At 37.6% G+C, this 23,321-nt stretch overlaps 1 protein-coding gene across 1 annotated transcript in view; it reads right to left on the reverse strand.

Moving 5' to 3' along the window:
* Positions 1-20,187: 20,187 nt before the first annotated feature.
* The window catches only part of NETO2 (neuropilin and tolloid like 2), a 30,186-nt gene continuing 27,052 nt past the window's right edge, over positions 20,188-23,321 (reverse strand). The window contains 1 exon segment of the mRNA XM_036390061.2: positions 20,188-21,187. Within this exon segment, the coding sequence (XP_036245954.1) occupies positions 20,607-21,187 (581 nt within the window). The 3' untranslated portion in view covers positions 20,188-20,606.

Here is a 23,321-nt window from a genome sequence, read left to right on the forward strand (position 1 = left end):
CTGTGCCTGAGCTCTGTTCAACTGGAGGTGGCAGTCACTGACAAAATACTGCTTAGCTAGAGGTCTGAGGCTTGAGAAACCCGGCTTTTCTCATCCCTGGAATGCTTTCCAGCCCTCTCTGATTAAAGCTGGGAACAGTTCTTTAAGACCGTGCGCCAAACGATGGCTGTCATCAGGGTGTGCTTTGTGCTGTGTTACATGTTAGCAGCTCCCTCTAGGAAAAGTCTGCGGTAAAGGACTTAAACTCGTTTCTCTTGCTGCTTATTTGTTTTTCTCCTGCATCCCGGAAATTTTCCGTGTGGCAGTGAAGCAGGGCGGGCTGGCTCTGTGATAAGGATCGGGGCTATTCCCGGTGCTGTGCGAATGCACTGCTGAAAGCAGCCTAGGGTGCCCGTGCTGCCTTGCTGAAATCTTCTGTTCTGCCTTCACTGCCAGAGAAGCAGACACCCTAGAAGAACAATTACAATGGCTCATCTTGAGTATCTTCAGATAAATTTGAAATCTTCTTTCTATCTGGAAAGAAATTATTCCCCCTCAAGTAAGATGAAATGGGCATACCTAATTTCTGGTTAAAACTGAAGCATGCAGTTCAAAGAACATTCTTGTTCCTTTCTCATTTTGATCAGCAAATCTTGAAGACAAAAAAATGAAAGAGAGAAAAGCCTGTTGTTTAAAATGTGGCAGTTTTCCAAATCTAAGTAATGTCGGTGACTTTAAAAAAAAATTTACTCTGTGTGTGTTTGTGACAGTTGGGGATGCCGCTGACCTGAGCTGAATTCAATTACCTTAAGGTTATGAACTCCCCTATGTTCTGTGTGTTAGTTGTCCATCGTAATTGTCTCTTTTCATTAAAGGGATGATTTCGTGGGCAGCCGGGGAGCTGGAGCCGCGTCCCCTGCTCGCTGCGGAGCCCCCGGGCCGCCGCTGTCGCCGCTCGAGGGAGCTCTTGCTCGGGAAATGACTCCGCTCCCACCTGAACCTGCCTCTACCGTGCCCACGCCGAAAATCCTGCTTGACCCCCCCTTAAACTTCACTTTGTCACACTAAGCGTTTTACATTAAAATTACTCATCCTAAATTTTGAGTTAGGATAGAAGTATCAGGAATTGTTTCCATAGTAACCTGAAAACAGATGCTTAGAAACACAATCTAGTAAACTGACAGTAAATTAAATCTTGAATAATTTTGGTAATGGGACTTCTGTAAATTTAATAAATTGTCATTTTCAGCAAAATCTGGTCCATCTTGCCTGGTCAGTTAGCTCTGGCAGTTGGTTGTATTTTGGTACGGGGGAAACCAATTTGAATACAGCCCAGTGCTTCCAGTTTGAATCTAGTAGCAGAAATAATAGTGAGAAGAATAAGAAGAATAATGCTTTCAAAAAGAAAGGAAAAGAATACATTTTGAAACCTATAGATAACAGCAGAAAAGGAGGAAAAATATTTGTAGATGGCAAACAAACTGAAAGCAGAGGATGACTAATGTTTGCAATAGATCTTGCAGTAACAGGGCAGTCTAGGGAAGTGCTGTGTCATGGAGAGTGGCAGCCATGGCCACTTTTCTGTTTCATTTCATGGGAAGTGCAAGCACCTCTCATGAGTGTCTCAGGATCATACCTGGGGCTTATAACACCCTGTGTTGTGTTTCAGTAGAGATCAAGCTTTGTTTGTTAAGTTAATTCTCTACTTCCCGATCTTTCACTTGTCAAGAAACAAGAGGGAAAACTCACTCCTTCAATAAATTTAAAGATTATTTCCTAGGTATCCAAGTTATGACAAGGTCTGTATCTCCTTGCTCTTTTTTAATGTTACTTCAGTGATTTTTAGTGAAATAGTTAATCAGAAAATAATTTTTAACTTAAACAGTCAAAATTAAATTTTCTGTTTTCCTACTGATTGCTAAGAGTTAGTGAAGACAACCTTTTCCTTTTTGCAAGTCTTTAAACTGTGAATGAATATTTTTTGGAGCCTTCAGCTTGACTCAGAAAATGAAACTAAAGAACTAAATGGTAGACAGGAAGCCTTTGCCTGGTATCCAAGAAACACACATTTGGCAATAATCCTGGGGCTTCTGATTACAAGCTGAAAGGGAAAACTTCATTATTTAAAATACAGAAGAGACTGAGAGAAGCTTTTTCTGTAGTATTCTTGATTGTAGGAATGTAGTCTGTCATTTAACAGAGATAAAACACTGCTGCCAGATCACTGGATGGCAGAAACCAGAGAGTGCAAAGTAAAAGTCTAAGGACAAAACAGGGTGATGCAAATTGTTAAATTCTAGGGTGTGTTTTCTGTGTGTGTGCATTTTAGGAAAGGGACATAGCAGCAATATTAATAATATTTTAAAATACCCTGTAAAAACCATATTGCTTTTTTCTGATTAATAATGTCAGCATGTTTAAGGTAGCCTCCTGAGTGAGTTATGCATATATAGTTCTCTATGTAATATATATATATTTGCAATAGTAATTTGCTGTGAAAATTTTTATTTCTAGGCAAGTAGGTTAACATCACCTCAGGTATAATTTCAAGGGATTTCAGGTTTCAGGACAGATTTTTAAAAATATACATCCTTTTAAGAGGCTCAGCTTTGCTCTTTCATCATTTATAACCTATATAACAATGAAGCTAAGATTTGTGGATTTTTACTTTGGTATTCCAGCACAGAACTGGTGTTGTAGTGGTGCAGACTGGTTTCCTAACTAGATTCACTGAACAGGGGAGAAGAGCTTTTTTGAATTGCTTGTGGGAATACAGCCTGAGTGTTGCCAAGTGGTTGTTGCCTTATTAAGCTTTAAAACAGTTTGGCTTATATAGGGGAAAAAATCTGAAACCTTGGGGCTTTTAATTAATTCAGTTCTATTGGCTAAACGCAGGAGAATTCACAATTAGTCAAACAAGCTGATCTGGCTCAGGTAATAAAATTACAGTCCATACTTCTGACATACTGACAATGAAGTGAGAAGCTGACTTTGGCTGAGTGTATATATTGATAATTTTGGGTTGAGATGCCCTGGTGGGGTAAGGTCTCACAACAATAAATACTGTTTCCAGCTGGGGAAGTGAGTAATGAGCCCAGCTGCCCTCCAGCATTGCTGCAGCTCACAAACACTCCACCTTCAACATTGCCTGCTCCTGTCAAGTGTGGGAACGTGTGGGCAGGAACAGCTCAGTGCCCCTGACAGGAGCATCTTGGCCAATGCCCTGTGAGAGCCAAGCCCTGCCAGAACAGGGGAATAAGGAGACTTCAGTGCTGGTTCTGAGCTGGCACAGGGCACAGAGCCTGCCTACAACAGAGCAGCAAGATGAGCTAAATCAAATAATAGTTTCCTCTTACTGCTGCCAGAGCTGTATCAAAAGAAGCGTGATATGGCTAGAGGAGATCAATAGAGGAGGGAGTCATCCCTTACAAAATGGCTTAGACATCCTTTGGAAAAGAAATATGCTGTATTAATCCTGAGAGACAAGTATTGGGTATAAAATAGAAATAACTACAGAAGTATTGAGGATCTTTTTTCTATTCTGTAGTATGTGCATGAAGTCTTCCAATGTTAGAGAGCATGTTCAGAGAGAGCCTGTATGTGGTTTTCTGGTTTTGTAAATTAGGATTTTAGTCCTAGCATCTGCTGTTCTCCTGAACAATTAAAGTAAGCTCCTTAGATTTCTGCACTAAGATTCCAAACACTTCTACATAAGTAGTAAATAACTTGTTTTTCAGAACAACCAGGCTTACTTTATTTTCCACTCTGATCCAATATCACCATCAATAGTAATAGCAAGATTTACATCATGTGTATTTGGTCTCTAAATATACTCCAATTTTCCTTCCAGCACAAATAAATCTAATAATTTATACTCTCTAACATGTATACTGCTAATATAAATTTTTACTAACACTGCTCAGATTAAATTTTTGCTGGAGATAATAATGGGGAAGGGAGGATTGAGCAATTTACATTTTTATATTAGGTATGGGAATATACTGGCCTGGGCACTAATTCCTCCTCCTGCCCTTTGGCCCTTGTTGCTATATTGCAGTACTGAATTTTGCCTGCATTGGTGAAAAGCCTTCAGCTGCTTTGGTGTACAACTCTATTAGCAGTCAAAACTCAATGTAATTTAAAATAGCTCCTTAGCTGGTTGATTCTTTGCCTTCATTTCATGTTGTCAGTCTGAGCAATGAAAAAATGTCTGAAATCTTGCAATCATTGCATCTGAAGATTGCATCTGAAGATGATCTGAAGATTGCATCTGAAGACCATTGCAACCAAATGCATCAGAAGATCCTCCTGGCTTGGTGCTTCTAGGAGGATGTGTTAGGAGAAAGATTGTTCTAGAATATTTTTTTTCTTTTTTTTCTTTCTTTATGCTTCCAACAAAGTCACATGGATGTGATCTGGGATTGTGTTTAGAACTTCTTTGTGTAGAAAATTTGGATTTCATATGAAAATAAGTGTAAATGTGTACCTGTTTTAAGTGAACTATGCAGATGCCTCTTGAGTGGACTGATAGCTGATAGCTATCCTATTCATTTTCAGCTTAGTGAGGAGGTGAAGACTATGGGGATTATGATGATATTTACTTTTTTCTGAATGTCATATTTTCTTTTAAATATTATGCTATAACCTTTCTCTCACTGTAGTTTGTTTTGTATGTTAAGGCAAAATTGATTCCTGAGCAGGAATTTGTCACAAGATTTGTGTGCTTCTTAAATTTTATGTAAACTCCAGGTGGTGCATGGGATTTAAACTGGTATTTTGTAGAGGTGAACTTCACCTTTATGACCTGGTTAAGGCATTTTTAACTTGATATCAGCAGGTGACTTGTAAGGAGAGACACCTAATACGAGTTGATCCAAGCTTCATTTTTTTCCCACTGGATTTCTAGAGGCTTTGAATAACAGCTGTAAAGAGTAATCCCTGTTTCCTCATTGTCACAAGACTGTTTTCAACATCTCTTGCCTCATGCCTGCCTACTGAAAGGTGCTAAGGAGCTATCACTCTTATGTCCTAGACTGTCAGTACACCAGATCAGCCCACCATCCTCTCTGTCCCCGGGGCCAGTTTGTCATGATGCCCATAAATGAAGAAATTCCTGAAAAATACCTATCCTTAAAGGTTGACTGCAAATATACAAAATTTGGGTATTTAATTAAAATTTGATTTTGAAGTTGTCATATACTTTACAATCCACTTACATTGATGAGTATTTTAATTTGGACTCTATCAGTGCTGTCAGACATGCTTGATTCTGTTTGTCTTATATTCCCCAGCCAAACTGTTGGATTCCTTCTGATATTGGCCAATTCTTAAACTGCTTAAGGAGCTTCTCAGTTTTCAGGTATGCTTCCACAGTGATGAATCAGGACATGTTTCTCTGCTGTTGCACTTGCTTTTATTTATTAGGTTGGGGATCTTTGGCTTCATTGTTGTACTAGTCCTTGTACCTGAGGCCAGAATTTAGGGCAACGCTATATTAGTAGTAGTTCCAGTTAAAAATATTCCTTAAAAAAGTAATGTTTTAGTTGACTTAAGGACTCATTAATACCTCTTACTTTATTGTGCTGTCATTATTCAGTGCAAGGATTACATTTTTTTGCTATCCTTTATCAGTGTAGGAATTGTAGCTGACATGGCCATCAATTCTCCAAAAACATACAAGTACAAATTTCTTTATTCTGCAGTCATGAACCAGTATAAACACTGGAAGAAAGGAGCATGTTTCTTTCATCCTCCCTGTAAGCCCCAGGGAACACCAAAAAAAGTAAACTGGTAGCTAAAATGGATCACAGAGCACTGAGAATTGGAGAAGAGCATCATGGTGGAGTACAGATAGTTTTGCAGGGAAGAAGTTTAATTAGGGCTGGGTTCAGAAGCTTTGATGTGCACCTGTACAAATGTACACTTACATGTCTCAGTCATTATAGTCAAAGCTGCCTTTAACAGATCTTATAAAAACTAAACCAGCAGTTATGATTATCCTTTGATAAATTTGGACTAATGCATGAGGATTTATGAGTATTTGCAAAAATAATTATTTGAAAAAATAACAGAATTTGTGGTTCCAGTTGTGCTTTTAAAATTTAAAAAGCATTTCTACAAGACTGTGCTGTCTGATTTAACATTGTCTAAATTACAGTCTTGCAGTCTTCTTGCTCAACACAGTGCCAGGGCAGCCTCATTACTTCTTTTCTGACCTTTGTCTGTGAGTTGGCTCTGAGATAATGTCCTGGAAGATTTCAAGGCTAATACATCTTTCTGATTTAACAGGATTTCCTTGGTGTTCCAGACTTTTTGGTTTTCTTTCTCTGAGCTATCCCAGTGACATGTACTCAGCACAGCACTACATTCATTAGTGCTGAAAGTGTCCTGCTGATCTCATAGCTGAACAACTGAAGAAAAAATTATTTAAGAAGGACCAATCATCCTCTCTAACTTTCTATGTAATAAGTAGTGCAGAAGGTGCATTGTGGTTTGTGTCTGTATCCTTTTAAGACTCTATGGCAGCACAAAGCAAGAGCTGTTTCTCTAACCAAAATTTATGTTGATGATTATAGGAATAGCTTCAGACTATAAATTGAGGGCTTTCAGAAATCTATTCATGCTTAATAAATCTCTATTGTCTTGACAACTTTATATACCAAAAGGTAATTTTTCTTTGTATAAATATTGGAGTTTTAGAGTTCAAACTTCTTGAAATGAGTGCTTCAGGGGAGCAGCAAGATCAGTTGTGTAGTAAAGGGCTTTTATTTTAGCAGAGGTTAAAGAAAGCCAATGCACTGAGAGCTACTTATAGGATTGCATCATCCAAGTCTGAGATATCTATAGATAAAAGTTACAATTACCCTCCAGTATATCTATTTTCTGTCTCTTCTAAATCTGAGGCCATATTCTATAGGAGAAAAGCAGCTTGACCCAAAACTCTGTGATGTATTATTTTCTATGGTGCTGTCACTCACTGCTGCATCAGCTGGGAAAGCTGGGGCAGCAAGGTCTGCAGTGAGCTGACTTTGCAGCCCTGTTTTTTCTCACTGCACACTTCTGAGGAGCTGTCTCCAGCTGAGCTGCACAGATAATGATTGTTCATATCTTTCTGCCCTTATGTGGAATTTGGCAAGTGCTGTGTTCTTCCTGCTTCTGCTTAAAATCTCTCAAGTGTGTTTACCAGCACCCTATAAATTCTAGATCTCCTTTACTTGAAGGAGACAGGCAAGGAGATGATACAGCTCTTGCTGATAAGCTTTTTAGTGTCATGTGCTTTGTTAGTTCAGCTTTCTTTTTATTGACTTTCTATAGTCTGTAGCTTATCTGTAAATAATGCTGAATCAAGAAAAAGAAAACACAGACAAATAGAAAAAGGACTGGTTTTATCCACTCTTGCTTAAAAACATAAGATCTGTATTTTTGGGTTTCTAGTGCTTAGGATATATTATTTCACAGTGCACAACTTGGACAGATGTGATATATGGTGCTTTGCCAAAACAAAGACTGTAACATTCAACTGTCATCTCCAAACCTTCTGTTATAAGGTTGGATAAAGTAGCATTGAGACAGACTCATTTTGTCAGGGCTGTCTGGAAATAAAATCTTCAAAGTAATAGGGATGGCAAATGTTATATTGTAACTGTATTAGAGCAGCATTGGTAAGCATTTTTCCCAGGAAAAAGAATGCAAACCCCTATGACAAAAACACATGAACAAAGCATCACTGAGGCACCTCAAAGGACAGAAATCATGTGACCTCTTGCTTGGTGGTGCTGATATGAGTAGAATAGGGCACTGTGAGCCCAAAATGTGGCTTTACTGACAAGGGAACAAAGCCTTGTCCTGTGCCAATCTTCCTTCTGCTCTCTCTAGAACCTTCTGCTGAATTTCCCAGAAGCAGACAGATCTGTGTGAAAATTTTGTTTTGTTTTTTTTGTTTGATTGTTTGTTTGTTTGTTTTTATAATACACTTTTGCCTAAAGGACCCATGTTATTCTATGGTCCTGTGGCAAGAAAGCAAGCTGGTTTTTACAGCTTGTTTTCCTTATGGAGGTAGAGGCATTCTACAGAATCACTGCTCAGTCTCTAAATTTTAATGTTGAGACCCTGGAGGAGGAAACACTCTCTAAGCCATAAAAGCCCCCCAAATTCAGCTGTCAGGATCTCTGCAGAGTTGATCACTTGTAGGAGTAGCAGGTGGTAGCACTATTGCAGCTTTTTGCCTCCAAGAGCTTCCATGTTGGGCAGCCACCTGCTTTGCCTGAGTCTAGAGCTCCTCTTTGCCTAGAACATGAGTTTTTATGAGCACCTGAAAGCAGGGATTTCATTTATCATGAAAACTGCTCATTTCCACACAGTCATTACTTATGGGACTAGATTTATCAGAGATAGTATATTGCTTGCACAAATAACTGCTCAGCTGAGTAAGTCATAATGTATTCCTTATCTCTTGTCAAGCAGCCCATTTCTTCAGTTGAAAGAAACTTAATTGCCATAATTAATTACAATATTAGTTATTACACTGTATTTGAATGTTGTCACTAGCAATAAATGTAAAAGGGCTTGAGAATCATTAGGGAATTATTTATACTAGATTTGATATGCTTCTTAGGTTGCTCTTAAAAATACCAATCCTCAAACATTTCCAATACTAGAGCAGTTTAAAATCTATTGAATATTTAGTTTGTTCTCTTGATATTTACTTTAAAAAATAAATCCATTATTGAGGTTTGTTTTGAAAGGATAGGGATCATCTCTGGAGTTCAGAATTTCTATTCTATTCCTCTCTTTCTCTGGGAGAGCAAAAATGTGTGTGTAGCCTTTTGAGCCTGTTGTGGCTCAGGATATGCAGCAGTGGAACTCGAAGCCTTTCATCTTCTTTTTTTAATCTGCTTTCATAGCCACAGGTATAACTGAAGTATTTGTTTCCATTTTCTCTAATTTTCTGTTTAGTTTCTACAAAAGCAAACTTTTCTTTGAGGCTTTAAATAATCCATTTCTAGGATGCTTTTTTCTCGCAATGTTATGGGCCTTTTTTCAACAGGGAATGGACTGTTCTGTTCAGTATTGTAATCTAAAACATCCCTTCCTGCTGGAAAGACTGCTTTTACTTTCTACCTGGACATGACATAGAGAAGAGCTGAGCATAAGTTAAAAAACAATAGATTTTTAAAAAATCAATTAATAGATCTAAGCCAGCAAAGGGAGACATTTCAATTTAATATCAAGTATAGTCACTAACCTTTGCTGCCATTCTCTGTGACCATTCCAACCTTTAGAGAATTGTGTTGATTTAAATTGAATTAAAATTCAAAGTTACTACAAAGTCAGAATTGTTGATGATGCTGTACAGAAAATGAATTTGTTCTTTTCCCCACCCTTTTCAGGTTTTAGCTAGGTTCTGGTTTTGTTTTGCTGGCTTTTTTTCTTCTGAAAGACAAAGGGAACACAATTCCCTGGCATTGTTATTTGCCTCTGGTCCAGAACAGAGTTCAGTCATTCCTGTTATGCTTCTTTCTGTGTCAAAACAGTTGAATCTATTTTGTGACTTCTTTCATTTCACTTCCAGTATCCTCTCTGATAGAAGTGGGAGGAACTGTGCCGACAACCAGATGACATGAGTGTGCTGTTGGCCAGGAAATGGCAGTTTAAGCAGTAATTTGTTTACAAATGTTTACTCTAGAAGAACATGACCTGAGTGATGAATGTCACCTGTACTTATGCTGCCAAAAGCTACTGGCAGCATAATCCCTATAGCAACAACAATGCCAGTATTCTGGGAGCAGAAAATTGAAATCTATCACTAATGTACCTGGTGTATTTGCAATTTTGTGTGGATAGTTACTTCTGATTTTTAAAAAAATCTAAATATAATTTACTCATTATAAATACACTCCAATTGCTCGTATTTCAGGATCTGGATAAAAGGAAAAAGTAAAGAGAATTTGGACAAGATGTGATAGCTGTGTAGTCAGGATCCTGCTAATGTGTTCAGATAACTTAACAATTTGGCAAAAAGTTGTATTTACCTCCTTGCTGTTCTGGTAGTTCCTTTTGCATGGTTTTAAATCTAATTTTAAAGAGATCTTGTGATTGAGACTTATCAGAAGCATCATGCCCTGCATTGTGAAAGGGGCATTGTGGTCAGATTTTGTTCTGCTCTTTGTTGCTTATATGCCAAAACACAATTTTATTGTTTTCTTAGCACAAAGGGGAGTAGTGGTCACTCTTTGTCCAGAGACAGCAGGAAGTAATCACATGGAAGGAAGTGGAAAATCGGTCAAGCTGCTTGGGGACTGGATCACTTCTGTGTGTTGCTGTTTTCTTTCTTTCCCCTAGCCTGGCTAACATGCTTATTTGTCTGTGGTTTTTTTATTACTCCTCTTTCTTCATTGCTGTTTTGGGTTTTTTCTACTCTGGGAAAGTAGCTCTGGAAAATTGCCAGAGATTATTTTGGAGGAAAACATAATGACAAGAATGCAGATTCTGATGCTGTCTTGTTTCAGGAGCACACAACAGCCTACAGTTGAAAAAACCTCAGGTGAATATTTCATGTCTGCTGTAACATTAGAAGCAAGACTGAATTTTGGAGGAAACTGGTATTGTCACACCATTGATAATATTTAGGCAGACTGTTGCATTTTATTACTGCATCAATTAAATTAATAGACAAATTGGAAAATTTGATTTCCAATGCCTCAACCAAGAAACCACAGTTAGCAATGGCAGAAGTGGGAAGGAACACCATGACTCCTGAGAGGAAAGCTATTGTTCTGTCTTCTGGAACTTGTCTCCATCCATATCCCCAACCAAGCACTGTAATTTTGTGATATGATTGTAGTACAGCTGTGTACTTAAAATTACACTTCACAGCTGCAGACAAAACCTTGAAATTGTTGAAATACTTGAATTTGAAAGGCACAAACATAGATGCACTTTACTCACAACCTTTACTGAATGATTTTTGAGTCTGGAGGTGGAGGGGGCACAGGAATTAAGTACTTGACCCCTGAGATTTTTCTCCATGGCAATGGTGTGACTTAGTTATTACCAGAATATCTCATCATTGCAAGTAAGTTTTTCCTGTTTCTTCTTTGCTTATTTATTTTGCCCTCAAGGTGCTTTGGTTGGCCTTAATGGAAGAGCAGAGGCCTTTGCTGGATGCTTATCAGGATGTAAAAGGAGTTTTAATCTTACTTTGACCACTGATTGCCATGACAAATCTAATGAAATAAGTGAGCTGCACAAGTTCTGTAAGTGAAATAACAAGTACTTATCTTGTCTCCCCACTCAGTCTTGCTAGGAAAATGAGAAGTCTGGACACAGTAAATAACATTTCCATGGAGAGGGGAAAAATAATTAATATAATTGTAAAGGGAGCACAGCATGCCTTTTTTCTTGAGCCATTTCTGCTTTGGCCCCTTGACTTCAAAGCCTGAAAGGTGCATTAATGTAGCAATTCAGTGAACTGCTGTCTAGTGAAAGAATTTTCTAAAAGCTTCTGTTTTGGTAGGGGTGTAACTGAGGCATCATTCCTTCTTCCAGAGTAAATCAGAATTTAGAGAAATGTATATTTTTATGTTCTCTTTCCATCTGTATGAGCTATGTATCCAGCTAAAAGGATTTATTAAAAGCCTTTTCACTTGTTTGTATTCAGGAGAGGGGGGGAAAAGTTATTTCTTTGATGTTCCCAAGGCTTTCCACGTAACTGGATTAAAATCTGAAACCATGTCAAGAAAAAGCTGTGACAGTAATGTACCCTAATTTGTTTCCCTGAAGATTGATGTGATGGTTATTCAAGCTTACCTCTCTCTTCAGTTGTTTGAACGTCTAATTTCTAGGTAGTCATGCATTATTCATCTTTATGCTGACAGTAAGCTGCTAATAAAACAGGAAATATCTAACTCCTCTGTTGTATTTTCCACAATATCCTTCTTTCTCTCCTTTATGTACACTTCTTTAAATTTAGGTTATTCAAGATGATTTGAAATCGTATGTGTGCATTCTTATAGGGTTGCTGGATAACTGTTTAGATTGTCTCCCCTATTTGTGACAGATACTAATGGATCAGTATTTTAAATTATTGCTACAGGAACATGACATTGTACTTTCTTATGTTTATTTGAGTTGGAATATGAATTATTATCTGCATACAGACAGCACAGAGCAGTAGTCTGGGCTTGGTTAGATAGTGTGAAGGACAGGGATAGAAAATAATTTCATAATCAACAGCTTTAATGGATGATAATACTGTAGGAAAAAGCAGAGCTGGCTGGCTTTGGCAGCACATTCAATCTGAGGGTACTTTTGTTATTATTTGAGCTAACACTGACATGAAACTAATGAAGATACATTTATTTAGATGTGCTGTGTGCAGACATTACCAGACACATGGCCCCATCTGATGAGAAAATAGGTTTAGCTGTTTTTTGAAATGTTTGCTGCTGGAGCAGGCTAAAGAGGACAATATTCTTGAATAATCAGATTTGTCGGTGCTTAAGAGGTTTTTTGCACTAGAAATGAGGAACTTGGTGCTTTATCTACTTTATGCCCCATCAGGATCATGAGAGATGCAGCTCTGCAGCCAACTGCTACAGTGTAAAGCACTCAGGGGTGTCAGGTAAATTAGACCCATAGATGGGGGATAAACTTCACTGGTAATAAATGAAACAAATCGTGCACTAGAAGACTGGGGTGTTTCAATGATGCTGTAGTGTTGCTGAGCTCTAGAAAAGTAAACCTATTTTCAATTTGCAGCTTTCTATTGGCATTAGAGAGACACATGAGTTATGCCTTGGGTTACATCCACAATTTAATTTTTCAGCCCTTTGTAGGCTGTGGTTGTGTAGTATCTGTCCTGATACTTTTGTAACTTAACCTTTCTTTGTTTATACTTGCCTACCTAACTTTTCCCTTTCCATAAGAGGTTGCAACAAAGATTTTTATCCAAAATCCTTTTAAAAATAGTAAAAATAAGCATTAGATCAGATGTGGCATTTTGCTTAGGGGGCTTGGCTGCTGGGAACAGAGAACCTGGCTTCATTTAATTTGCTAAATTGTCCTTCAGTTTTTCAATTCTAGGCATTAGCCATTAATATTCATACAAAGTCTTCCTTAAAAAGAAAAAAATCAATAGGCACATCTAACCTTAATAAGAGGGGTTTGCTATTAATCAATAGGATCACTAACATAATGAATTACCCTTCAAAATAGCACTCTAGATGTTTGGCTCTGTCTTGAAATCTTTCAGCTTGAGTGTACTTTTGTGTAGAAAAGTATTCCAGAACAGTCAGTGAAGCTAATGTCTATTATTCATAGGGCATCCAGATCCTGCTCCTTAGGAGAGTGTGTGGGGTTTTTTGATACTTTTACACTGAATCTGGTGGATTTTATATTAGACCCTATAATTTGACTCCTGTCTGAAAGAGAATCAAAGCTGTATTTTTTTTCCCCCTGGATATATCATATTGGGTATTTCTGCTAAGATTGGCCTGGGGCCCACAGGTAGGATTGTCATTCAGTTCAGATATTCTCCCATCAGTCCTAGAAGTGCTTCCATGATGAAAGAGGGGAAGGCAGCCCCATGGTTAGGCAAGCAGGAGCCAGGTTATTACATCTTCAAATGTACAGCAGACAAGTGGTTCTGCTTTGAGACAGCCTTGGCTTTCTGCCACTTCCTTCAGTTGGTGTCAGCTGTTCTTTGTAACTTAACAAGGCAACCAAACAAGCTGCAGTTTCTTGCAGTTGTACAGAAATAATATTCCATTATACTCAGTCTGAAGTGACTGTTTCTTATCTTTTGGGTTTTTGGCAAGATTAATTTCTGTGCAGTTCTATGGCAAGGGTAAGCCATGACCTCCAGTTCTGATTCACATAAAACTAAATTCAATTACATCTGTTTCCCTCAGTAGGTGTGGTCCTTGTATGATCACTCTGAGTATTTTTCTGTTTTTAAATGATGCACAAGGTATGTAGGAATAAGAAAATTAATGTAGAAATAACTTCTATTTTTTCTACTTCTTGCTGTTGATTCCCTAAGCCCTGAGGGCTACATCTTAGCTTGAGCTCCTTGTTTGGTACTGCTGCTAAAGAGCAGTTGGTAGCCTTTTCTTGTGTTCCTGAGGGGAAGGGAGAGTGCTGGACAAGAAGTGGGTTTATGCTTTTTATTCCTCTTGTTCAGCATTAGTATTTTTCAGCTGCAGTAATGTTACAGGTGGTGCTAAAATGTCATTAAATCCTCACGTTACACATCTGGCAACTTGTAATGGAAACTATTCTCTGAATGTATGTAATGCATCTTTTTGTACTTTTATAAGTTGGCATTTACACCAGGTATTTCTTAATTTTAAACATCATCATGCAATATTTAAATCTACTTCTTATAGCTCTGTGGGCAAAACTCCACATTTGCTTTAGAGAGCATTTTATCTTATGATGTTGATAATTGAAGGAAAGTTGGAACTAGAATTAACAAACAACCAAGCACACCAAAGTGTACATTCTAACAATTCATAAGTCATGTTTGGATTCTGATAGTTCAAGTAAAGAATTTCTTTTCCTTATGCTAATGTCTATCCTTGCTTCTACTCTGTGAGGAAGTGCAGTACAGTGAAGCTTTAATAAGTCTGGATCTTAAAGGCAAAGAACTTAGTTTTCTTTTATTCCTAATTCTCTTGCACAGATTTGAGAGCTTGTGTTCAAATGTATTAAAACAGACAGAATGCAGAAATGTCTGGGAGAATGTGATAACCTTAGGAGTCACACAGAGCTCTAAAAGTTACCTAATATATGAGGTTATTTTCAGTGTCTGTTGCTTTTAGTTTGTTTACTATACACTTGAATGATACATAGATATTTTGTGCTGTTTTTTATATTCCAGAATTCCCTTTACTGTTAAAGATAACATTTAATGATGACAGAAGATTAAATGGCCTGTGCAGAATCCTTTGCCTCTGGTAAGTGAAAAGCAAACATCTTCATGCTACTAGATCTCTTTGTTTTTCATTACTACAGAAAAATTAAAACTATTTGACTTGGCCTCAGGCCTTCAGTTGCTCTGTTGGGTTATAAAAAATACAGTGAAGAGCCAGTAATGAGTAGTATTCCTTATGTACCTTTGTTCTTTACAAACAGAAGATTGATTACAATGGTTAAGAGACTTGGGATTTATTGACTTGTCTTCCTAGGAATTTTTTATTTCATAATTGCTTTCAAGAGTATTTTCCTGCTTTTTTCACCTCCATTAACCACTGAGACATCTTTTTCTATAATAATCAGTAGTAGCTGAGAATGCTAGCCAGTAAACTCAGTCCTAACAGCTGGCTTTTTCCAAATTATTAGGAGTATTTGAAGGTGCTTACAGAAGTGAGGGAGCCTAAAATATTAGTTAGGCAGAATGATGGACTTTACTATCTTGAGGGTAATTCAACTGCATTGGGGGGTGAGTTAAACATTGTATCAGAAATGTCCAGTGATTAATATTTGTTTGTTTCTCCTTTTGTATTTTAAACAAAGAATTCTTTAATTGTCACCTCCTCTCCTGTCTCTGCAAATAGCTGAAGCCCTAGGTTCCTGTGTTATTCACAGGTGAATGTAGCAGTTATTACAGATGTGTTATGAGCAAACCTGGGGCAAACAGAATCTGCTCACAAAAAACCACAGGCCCATTTAATGCTGATATTACTCCCCCATGAAACACTAAACCTTGAGTATTAGAACACTGATGTACTTTGTTCCAGTTTAGCCATATTCATTTGAGGTTAAGCAGATAATCCTGTGAGCTTTGAGTTTCCTTTGTAGTTTCTCACTTCTCTGGTGGAAAATAAGCTGCAGTACAGTCTCAGAAATGAACGTAATGCTTCAACTCTCAAATGCTGTGGTTTAGTGATAAATGCAGTGTAATCCTTGCTCCTAAATAACATTTGGAAGGAACACAGAAGCAACTTCATGTAGGTGATGATGAATTTCAAGGCTAATTATAAGTTGTAATATGCATATATTTCTATATATGAATTAATAAAATATTGAAATAAGTTTTAGCATGTAAAAGATGTCTAGGAAATATGTGTTTGGGGTGAGCAGTATTTATTTGGGGAAAGTGATGTGATGTGCACCTTTTAAGAGCACTGACATAATTGCATTTTTCAGAAGGAATGATACAGATTCCAAACCAGGAAATTATTTTGAATTTTTGAGTATGTAGGTCTTAGGTGCCTATTATTTGGTTTATCACAATACTTAGTTCTTGAACAGAATTTGGCATGAAGGGTTTTTTGGGGTTTCTCCATATACAAGTTATTACTATAAATTATGACATGTTAGTGGAAAGAGGTAAAAGACATCAAGTTTGTTTCTCCCTGAGCCTGGCTCTGTAAGAACAGACTTATAAAAACTAAGCTGTTTTATCTGGTATATGGTAGATTATCTTCAATAGTGAGATAAGAGGGAACAAGTTGACCATTCAGAAATTACTGTTGTTGACTTATGAAACAGATGGAAAAGAGTTTTTGTTAAGCTGATTGTGTGAAATGGAGTGTAGCAAAGGAATTTGAATATGAAAATAAACCTGTCACAGAATATTACAGCATATTGACATGTGATTTAAGCATTTACAAGGGGGATTGATGCTGTGCAGAGATGCTTATTAGATATCACAGGAATGATTTTTGCAGTTGCAAAAATAGCAGCTTTTATATTGTTAGATTGAGATGGGTGCTGTAAATACTAATTTTCAAAGCATGAATCAACTCATCCAGGTTTTTGATTTTAAAATCCTTTCTCCTATTATAATTAATATTCAGTTTTAGCAGTGTGATCTCAGTGTAAAATCAGTTTATCTTTCAGGCTGGCATGGATTAGGAAACTTGTATTGATAAACAGTCTACAGACCTGAGCAATCATAGGGCTTACATGTCAGCTTTGAAATAAGGAGACGGAAGAGTAAATGGGCTTGACTGAGTTTTGCTGTGAACAGATACACAGAGCCTGAGCATACAGGAAGCTCAGACTGTACCTGTGGCTTGGTACATCCACATGGATTCAGTTGTTCCTCTTCAAGCAGTAATTTACTCATCTTCCAAGGTATATGTGCTAAATTTTTTAAATTTTTTTTACCTTTTTTTTTACCACTTGTGCTGTTGATATCCTTTCAGATAAAGGATTGTACTTAGTTTGGAAAATTAAATGTGGTGATCAATGATATAAGAACTTATTTAGAGACAAATTTGTTTTACATCTAAGACAAACCTATACTCCTCATTCAACAGGTTTGCTGCTAATGCACAGAATTCTTTGTACCAAGTGAAAAACAAAGCAAAGCATATTTTAATGACAAAAGGATTCTGTGAAGTGTTCACATGACAAGCACCTTTTCTTGTAAATCAATGACAGTTCTTTTCATAACCCTTCTTACTATTGGTTTAGTAAAAATAGACAGTCATTATTGCAATGTGCCATTGGAATTTGTAGATACTGTGAGGTCATCTTGTCTATAGCAGACAAGAGAATCCCATGCATTTTAAGTACATATTGGTATTTCTGTGATCACTGAGGAGTCAGGAATAGCATTAAACCTTAGTTTCCTGTGCCACTGCCATCACCTCTGTAAACGCAGATGTCTCCTCAGAGAGCCTGCAGGAGTTGTGAATCACAATCGCTTTTGTTTTCATGTTGGCTGTAGGTTTACTTTTACAATTTTCTTCACAATTCATTCTTCATGTTAGATGGTTTGTTCAGATCGTTTAAGCTACTATGCTAAAAGGTAGAAATGAGTTAGAAATCCCAAAAAGTAGCCAATGCTGTTGGTCTTGTCCTGCTCAGTGTGTGTCCAGTGAGTGTGTCATTGCTAAGGAGCATTCAGTGCTAGCAGAGGGCATTGCAGATATGGGTGCAATGGAGAGCAAAATCAGGGTGCTCCTAGAAATGTATGAATTTAAGATGGACACAATGGGAATAGCCTAATGGTGTTTAGATACTGCACTAGTATGAAATGTGACATTTTCACTAATGCCCCCAAAAGGTTAAAGACCACAACATCAGCTTCAACAGCATTGAGACTGCCAAACCAATGCTAGATTTTTTTCACAGTACAGCTTTCTGTACTTAGCTTTCCTCTGCAGAGAAGGGAAGTTGATTTTAGTGCAAGTGGAAGTATGGCTCTAATAGTTCTGACTCACTTCTTAAAGCACAGTCAGTGACTGAAGCCCAGCCTGCCATGGGCTGTGTAGGCAGATTGGTTTTCAAACACCCCATGGGACATTGGAACCAGTTATGCTCAAAAGCCAGGACTGGTTGTGGAGCTCTGCTGTGCTCTGGGGCAGCCAAAAGGCAGCTGTGTTCTGACCATGTAATCACAAGGCTACCACAGAGACTGAAATATTACTCAAGCCATTTGGGACCTTCTTCAATTTCCCTCTTCTCCACACACTTGTGCTCTGCAGGCTTCCTATTTGTTTTATTAGTACAGCTTTACTGCTCAAAGGCAACCTAACTTGAGAAAGAGTAGGGATTATGTTATTTTTAGCACATGGTTAAATACACCTAAAAAAGAAAACTCAGGCATGCAAACCTAGCATTTACAAGTTATATGGATTAGAATGACCCATGTAAAACTACGTATTGCTTGTTGAAAGAATCTGGAACTAACAAACTGTCACAAATAGCATGGTGTGTCCTATAGGTCATGGTGAGATATTTCATCCTGAGATCAATGAGAAATAAATAAAATCTGCCAAATGTTTTCATTGAATATTCAAAAAATTTTAAGTAACAATTAACTAGATTTTTTTAACATTTATTTTCTGCATGTAGTGCATCTAAAAATAAAGCCCATTTTCATTCATTCAAATTGAAGTACATTCTGGGACTAGCACAAAAACTGGCATCAGGGTACATCCAGCCTTGTGGGTCTAAGATAAGAGCTGATTAAGTTCTTTTTAAACAGGAGACACAGGGTTAATTTTGAAGTTGGGGATTGCTGAAGAAATTCAATTCCCCTTTCTTTTTTCCCCTTAAATGTTGTACATTTTAAGCATTTAAAAAAATCTTTATCATTCTAGTGAAAATCTGTGATTACAGCTGTTGTTCATCTTTATTTCAAAGAAATTATTTTTCAGTTGCAAGGGTCCTAGGTTAAGACTTTTTGGGGCTTTTTTGGTACTACAATCAGCACAACAAACACTATGGTTTGACATCCCTCTGTAAATAAAGGCTATGCCCAGTGCTAGCTGGGGGATGAGCTTTAGTTAAAGGTTTCCTGTAAACACAATACCCAAATAAGCTCAGACTACCCAGGGAAGGAGCTGTAGGCTAATGTGGAAGTCATGACAAGTATTCTTGGCAAATTGTGATGTGTGCAGCAACATCTGCAGGTTAGTCAGAGCTGCTAAGAGGGACCCTGAAAGAAGCCTGCTGTCCAGGTGCTAGTTTGGATTTCAGAAATAGGCTGTACAGTATCAAACTATATAAAAAGCTTAAAAACCACAATGAGAATATATTTTAAAAATTTTCTTCTATATTTTAAAAAGTTTTAAATTAGGTCCAAACCACCATTTAAAAAGGTATGAAATGTGCAATTTTGCAAATGGAAACAAGGGGCACAAGAAGGATTCCATAGGGGTTAATTAGAGTTGCTTTGTGATTTGTTTCCAGTTCCTTCATACACCCAGTAATCACACAGACCTCAGAGCAGTTCTCTTCAGGCAAGTAGGACATGAGCTAAAAGTATCATTGCTGATTTCAGTAGGGAAGATTGGCTGCAACAAGGAGTAAAAAGCTATTTTAAGAGACAAATGTACAGTACAATCTATTTATGTAAATACTTGGAAAACTCAGGAACAAAATTGTTTCCTAAGTACAGAGCTGTGAAATCAGTGTGCCATATGGAGCTATAATATATGGCAGAATATTTTAAAATCCTAAACCTTCTTGAAAGAAAACTGTTGTAAAAGTCTGCATCTAGAATAAAATGACTACTCACTTGTGTTTTAAATGAAAGCTGCAAAGATATTTCCACATGTACTAAGATTAATATAACTCTATATTTGTAAAAGGCAGTGACCCTTTTCACTTATTTCTCACAAAGCCTGGAGTGTGGAAATGATAATTAAAGGCAAGTGAAACAGATGGCTGTAACATAATTCGTGAGTCTTAACTGGCACTTAACACTAACTCTATTTTCAATTTGACAAATACAATAAGACACCTATGTTGACATACACATAGTGCACTTAACTACTTTTATTTATGCAAGTGAGGTATTAAAATTGTCTTGAAAAGCAGACATCTAAAGAAGAGTAAATGGTATGAAGAAGAGAATAGTAGTCATTGCTTTCAGTGTTCAACCATTAGTAGCTGTAGGGTTTTTTCTTCCACCATCCTATCAGATAATTTCCATGCAAAGTCTCCATCTTACTCCTCCACTAGATAGGTAGCTTGGGAAGATTGGAGGAAATCCACCACTTTTCCAGCAAGAATTAATTATGAAGACTGGTTTTGTTTTTTGGAATGAAGTATAATAAGCTAAAAGTGTGTGCATTCACACGCTGCGTATGGTACACCTTTAATATATACACTGTCATTGTACATGAGCATTTTGTATATACACTCACACCACCTTCAGCAGGAAGTTAAAAGTCAATAGATAATGAACCTTGTGCTGTATCTTCCCTTCCTCTGACATAAATTTCACATGGAATCTCCTCCATCACCCTGTCTTCTATCACCTGCTCGGGGCAGTCGTGAGCTTGCTTGAAAGTGTAAGTGCTTTTCTTGAATGTGCTGTTGAAAGTTTTCATGGGCTGGGGCTGTGCGAAGTCATTGCGGAAGGGCAGCTCCATGGAGCTCAGGTTGCTCCTGCTCTGTTTCATGCTGGAGGCCTGGGAGCCACAGTGGTGGTCGTGGATGCATCTGGAAGCTGTTGAAGGGCGGCGCAGCTTCTGATAGTTTTCAAGTTCCTCTGATAAATCTGCCAAATCTGCAGAAATTTCCTTGTCCCTTAGTGAGAACAGTTCATAGTGAGGAGGATCAAAAACTTCCTGGAACCCAGTTTTATTGAAGGCAGTCTTGCAAGCCATAACCTTTTTGCGAGGTTGCTTTACTTGCACTAGAATTGAAATGATGAGAAGGACTAAAACTATCCCTGTTGTGATGCCAATGATTGTCCCATGGGTTTTGGTGATTTGTTCAAACAATCCAGTTCTTTTCTTTTCTGCAAAGGAAGAAAGTGATTATGACAGGACATTTATTAGTTTCTGCACTTTTGATAACGTATTTAAACAAAGCAAGACTGTATTGTGATTGCCATGCAAGTGATAAAATTACTTAATGGGACTGGAGACTAGAGCTGTATGTCAATGGGATTTGTCTAATTCCCTGTCATTAGTGGCTACCATATGATAATTCAGTGGCAGGTGCAATTCTGTGAACCAGTGCCTGCTGACTCAGCTGGGATGAGCCTTCCACCCTGAACCTTTACTGATGTCTATATTCCTAAATCCACGAGCTAAATAGGCTTAAATTAACTTTAAATAGGTTTAATCCAGCTACAGATGATGTTTTTCTTACCATGGTTTGCTCCTGCTGGTAACATTCCCAGTGATGTCAGTAGAAGAAAACCTAGATTTAAAATTGTCTCATTCTTCTTTAAAAGTGAAATATTATCAGAGATAAGATTGACTGTACTGTTTTCACATCTCTTGGAAATGTAATGGCTGTGTCTATTGTGTAAGTAGGTTACACCTAATTCATCACAGGGAGCTTTAGCAAAGCTCTTATTCCAGTTCTAAGAATCCAATGTTGAAGTAACTTGAAAAAAAAAAGGTAGGGGGACACACCAACCAACCCAAATCATCTGGCAATTTTGGCTAGTACTTCATGTGAAAACACACAAGATGGCAGCATCAGAACAAGATGGTTTTCCATATTTAAAATTCTTGTTTGAAGTTTAAAGTTTTCCAGTTGAACTTCTGTTCCATTCATGTTCTTGTCCTGGGGGACTGAGAGATTTCTACACTGCAACACTGGCTAGTGGGAGAGAAGCATTTAAGACTATGAAGAAGAAAATGTAGTAGCCTAAATCTTGCATAACATTTTCAGATATCTGGCTCCTGCCATCTGAATGTGTGTGTTATGTACCTAAATACCACACACAGTGCATGGGGAGAGTTATACACCATCATGTGTTATTTGAAACAATCCTTATGCTGAGCAGAGGCTCCCAAGGCAAGGAGTTGGCTAATAAGAAATTACATTTCTGCTTCAGAGCTTGGGTTGTTTCCTTTGAGCTACTTTTTACCTTTGAAGTGAAGTGAAGTGAAGGAAGATCTCTCCCCTTGTCCTGCCTGTCTTAGATCACAGTGGTGCCATCCATGGTGGGAGGTATGAATTTCACTGCTATGGCAGTTCTCTTGTCTGCATCTAGGTTTCTTAATTCTTGGCAGATATTTTAATCAAAAAGTTGTTTTGCAAAAGGCGACGTCCTTGCCAGTCTCTTAAAATAAATTGCACACAACTGACTTCTCTATCAATTTTTGTGTTACAGGGCTTAGGCATAAGTAGGTCACAATATGCTCAGATTTATGTAGCTATTGATATGGACTAACTGAGAACTCTGGGTGCCTGCAGGAACTGAGCACAATTGTGAGCAGCTCTCTTTCTAATTCTAGGAATTGCTTATTTGGTTGCATCAGTCTCCCTTAGCTGGCAATGTGGATCTAGTCTTCAGCTGTCTCTTAATTTCTGCTGTGCAAGTATTACAGCAGAATTTAGATTGCATTCAACATAAAACATGATGGGTCATTCAACATCAGGCACAGCAATTTACAAATATTGGGAAAGACACGGTTTTTATGGAATTAATTTTTTAATACTGCAGTACATTAGTGATGTGTGAATTCTAGGGGAGAGTCTAGAAAACAGTTGGTAAAGATGGGAAAGAGATCTAGAAATTAAACTTAAGAGGGAATATTGAGTATTATCACAGGTAAGGATTGTTTAGAGGAAGCTTAGTTTTACTTTGCAAACTTGGGAGTTATGGACCAGTTTTGTTGACTGGAAAACTTCCACAATATTACATTAGAATATCTACTAGTGGTGTGAATTTCTTTGTTTACCTAAAATGCAATTAACAAGTAGGGGGTTTTTTATGTTTATTTGCTTAAAAAATGCAAGCAGAATTTTTGCATTGAAAAGAAATTTTCTTTCAAGACTTTCTATAGAGGAGGTTTTGACCTTTTCTGCAGGGTCGGTTTCTCTTTGAAATGGAATACTTACTAAAATCTTCTGGAGTTTTGTGTTCAGACCTATTGTTGCCATTCTATGTGTCAAAAAATCCTAGGCAAACA

The sequence above is a fragment of the Molothrus ater genome, chromosome 12 (assembly GCF_012460135.2).
Source record: "Molothrus ater isolate BHLD 08-10-18 breed brown headed cowbird chromosome 12, BPBGC_Mater_1.1, whole genome shotgun sequence".
Lineage (NCBI taxonomy): Eukaryota > Metazoa > Chordata > Aves > Passeriformes > Icteridae > Molothrus > Molothrus ater.